Below are 3,236 nucleotides of genomic sequence, written 5' to 3' on the forward strand. Positions count from 1 at the left end.
ATGTGTTTAGTTCTAATTTGGATTGTTTTCTTTGGCATAATTGTTTACAAGTTGTAATACTTAGCAGTTGTTTATTTGCTTTTTATGGAAATTATTAGGGGTGTTATATTACCCATGTAATGACATTGTAATTTAATCATAAAACAATGGGTTTAGTCATATGGGATCCCAAGTTAGATTCGTAGTGTATTTGTTGGTAGTGACTTCGGACCATATTCAACTAGAATAAATGGGGGACCATATTCAACTAGAATAACTGTGGACCATATTCAACCATAATAAATGGGACCATACGCATCACTAATGTCAATAATGGACCCCAATACCATGCACGTCCATAACCATAACACACAATCTTAAGCACATTGAAACCATTAACATTACTTCGCATACATAACACCAATCATACAAACATAACACCAATCATAACCACATTGAATACATAACATCAAACTGAAACACTTAATCCGAAACATTCTCTTGGATCCTAAAGAAAAAGTACATAACACCAAACATCCATAATTAATCCGAAACTGACAAAGAAATTTAATACCTATTCAAGTTCCATTGGCTTGTCAATAGTGTTTCCTTCCCCATTTTTAGCCTCAACCCGTGTATCAAGTTTTTTCTTGATTATTCTTTCAGACTTCTTTCTTTTCTTGATAATTACCTTGTTACCCCTACCTCCTTTCTCATCTTTACCATCCATTGCCTTCTTACCACTGTTTCCTTCCCCAACATTACCATTAATGCCCTTATTATCCTTACTTCCTTGTTCATATATAACATGCTCATCTTTACCATCCTTTGCCTTCTTACCACTGCTTCCTTCCCCAGCATTACCATCTTCTCTCTTCCTTTTCTTTACCTTGATTTTTGTTGGCTTTTCAGCTTGAGAACATGCAACCTTGTTATGTCCTTCTTTCTTGCATACACTACATATAATTTTTTCCCAACCTTTGACATAGTATGTCTAGCACCCCTTTCACTTGCATCCTTTCTTCTATTAAATTTTCGTCTACCTGACATTTTTCTCTTCAATGGTGGCAAAGGTGCAATGAATTCAGTAGGTGGCCACATGTTGCTACCATTCATCCCATGCATTGGATACTTGTAGGTGTTCATATAAATTGCTCCATAGTACATTGGATCCACATAATTACCAACATCACTATTAAGGTATGAGATTGTTGCAACTGAATGCACACATCCATACCCATTTAGTTTCCACACTCTACATGAACAAGTCTTCTTATCTATATCCACAACATAAGACTTTGCCAAATTTCTTGTTTCAAACTGGTTTAAACCAGTAGGTAAAACCTGCCAATACCTGTTTCAATTGTATATAAGTTAGGGTCTATAGTGTAACTACTCAATTCAAATTCAAAGATAAAGGAATTACCTTTGAGCTCTTTTCAACTGATTCAATAGGATTGTAATGGCTTTACATGGTTTATAATCAGGCCATGAACAACCTTTGATGGTCAGATTGAATTGCCTCTCCATAACATACAACCTAATTTCTTCTAACATTGTGATTATTGGTTTTTTTTCTTGCATCTCTAATGACATTGTTAAAGCTTTCAGATAATCCATTTTCAAATGCATCACACATCCTCCCCTCCTGAAAGAAAGCTCTACACCATGATTTTGGGTTCTTTTCCATAAGGTAATAAAATGCTATAGGATTAAGTAGTTGTATTTCCTTCATGGCTGCATTGAATAAAGGTTCAGTTGATGCTTTGCATGCCTTCCAAAACATCCTCTCATCAGGCACACCACTGAATCTTTTCCTAAAGTTGGCAACAATATGCCTTCCACACTGCCTGTGTTCAGTAGTAGGCAATACTTCCTTAACAGCCTCCAATAGCCCCTACACAATTTGAATTCATCTGTTAAGCAAATAGAAATTCATTAACAAAAAATATGAAGTTGTATAGTAAGTGATATACCTTATGTTGATCTGACATCAGGGTTATACCAAAACCATTTTCCATTTCTAGATCATCTTTAAGATTCTCCAAAAACCATTTCCAATTTTCTTTGTTTTCCACACACACAACTGCCCATGCTATTGGGAAAATATGATTGTTAACATCTCTTCCTATGGCACATATCAACTCTCCACTACATAATCCCTTTAAGAAACAACCATCCAGGTTTATTACCCTTCTACAACTACCTTTCCAACCTTGTTTCAGCCCCTTAAAACGTATATAAAACTTACTAAAATATTTCTTCCCATCAGGCATACTGTTGACATCCATTTTGACAGTTGTCCTGGATTAGATCTTCTTATCTCTTCACCATATGACCAAAGCTTGGCATAATGCTCAACTAGTGTGCCTTCAATTAGTTCAATTGCATATTTCTTTGCTCTTCTACACTTTCCCATACTCACATCAATTCCAAATTTTTGTTTTACTTCTTCCTTTAGTAGCCTAACACTCATTTTTTGTTTTTGCAAGAATTGCGTTGTGAAATGGCTACCAATCCATGCATAGTTAAAATTGACCCCATTTTAAAATTTCTTGCACAGTTATGCTCATCTATAAGAGACTTAATCTGGAAAGATTTTTCTTCACTCATCCATGAAGCCCACAATCTAAACTTGCATGACCCTAAACAACATTTAACTAAAAGCCTCCTACTATTTTTTTTGTAGCACAATTGATACCCTTTAGCAACAACATAATTACACAACATATGTTTTAATTGTTTAGGACTTTCAAATCCCATTCCTAACACAGGTTTTTGCTTTTTCCAATGAACATTTTCATTAAAATATGTTACCTCCTCATGAATTGGGTCGTGTTCATCCATCTGATCATATGGATCCTCATGAGATGGATACTCATGAGGTGGACTGTCTGGAGTTGGCTGCTCCTTGGGGCAGAGCTTGTTAAAAAATACATCATTCAAGGTCTTGTTCATTGGAATGCAATCTCCATGTTCAATGTTATCGTCCAAGTTACCTTGCACTTGCACTTCATCTAGGTCAATGCCTCCTTCTGTCTCAACATGCAACTCTTCTATTACTTCACCTACACCAGAATACTTGTTGTAGGGGGTGCATACTTCAACCATCTCATCAACAATCCATTGATGAACATTAACACCAATATGATGCATGTACACAGAAATTACACATCCACAATCATACCCTACTTCAATCAACTCCTGGTAGTCTTTCTCAGTTGCTATTATCCTCAATCCTCCAGGGAACTCAATAT

General features: G+C 35.8%; 1 protein-coding gene across 1 annotated transcript; it reads right to left on the reverse strand.

Annotated features, from left to right (window-relative positions):
- Nucleotides 1–553: 553 nt before the first annotated feature.
- LOC145122246 (uncharacterized) lies at nucleotides 554–2,455 on the reverse strand. The gene is made up of 6 exons (XM_079057880.1): nucleotides 2,258–2,455; nucleotides 1,956–2,141; nucleotides 1,535–1,876; nucleotides 1,406–1,422; nucleotides 1,028–1,333; nucleotides 554–935 (listed from the first exon to the last, which is right to left on the reverse strand). The coding sequence occupies exons 1-6, from the start codon at nucleotides 2,453–2,455 to the stop codon at nucleotides 554–556; spliced, it is 1,431 nt and encodes a 476-aa protein (XP_078914006.1).
- Nucleotides 2,456–3,236: the final 781 nt, after the last annotated feature.

This window comes from Lactuca virosa, chromosome 6, assembly GCF_052849685.1.
Source record: "Lactuca virosa cultivar CGN04683 chromosome 6, Lactuca_virosa_CGN04683_v6, whole genome shotgun sequence".
NCBI lineage: Eukaryota > Viridiplantae > Streptophyta > Magnoliopsida > Asterales > Asteraceae > Lactuca > Lactuca virosa.

Bases quoted from the DNA above. Each gene is read 5' to 3' on its own strand.
- LOC145122246 (XM_079057880.1), bottom strand. From the start codon at position 2,455: ATGAGTGTTAGGCTACTAAAGGAAGAAGTAAAACAAAAATTTGGAATT. The intron at 2,142-2,257 runs GTATGCCTGATG...TGTTTCTTAAAG, and splicing joins TGTCAAAATGGATGTCAACA to GGATTATGTAGTGGAGAGTT. The intron at 1,877-1,955 runs GTATATCACTTA...CAAATTGTGTAG, and splicing joins TGATGTCAGATCAACATAAG to GGGCTATTGGAGGCTGTTAA.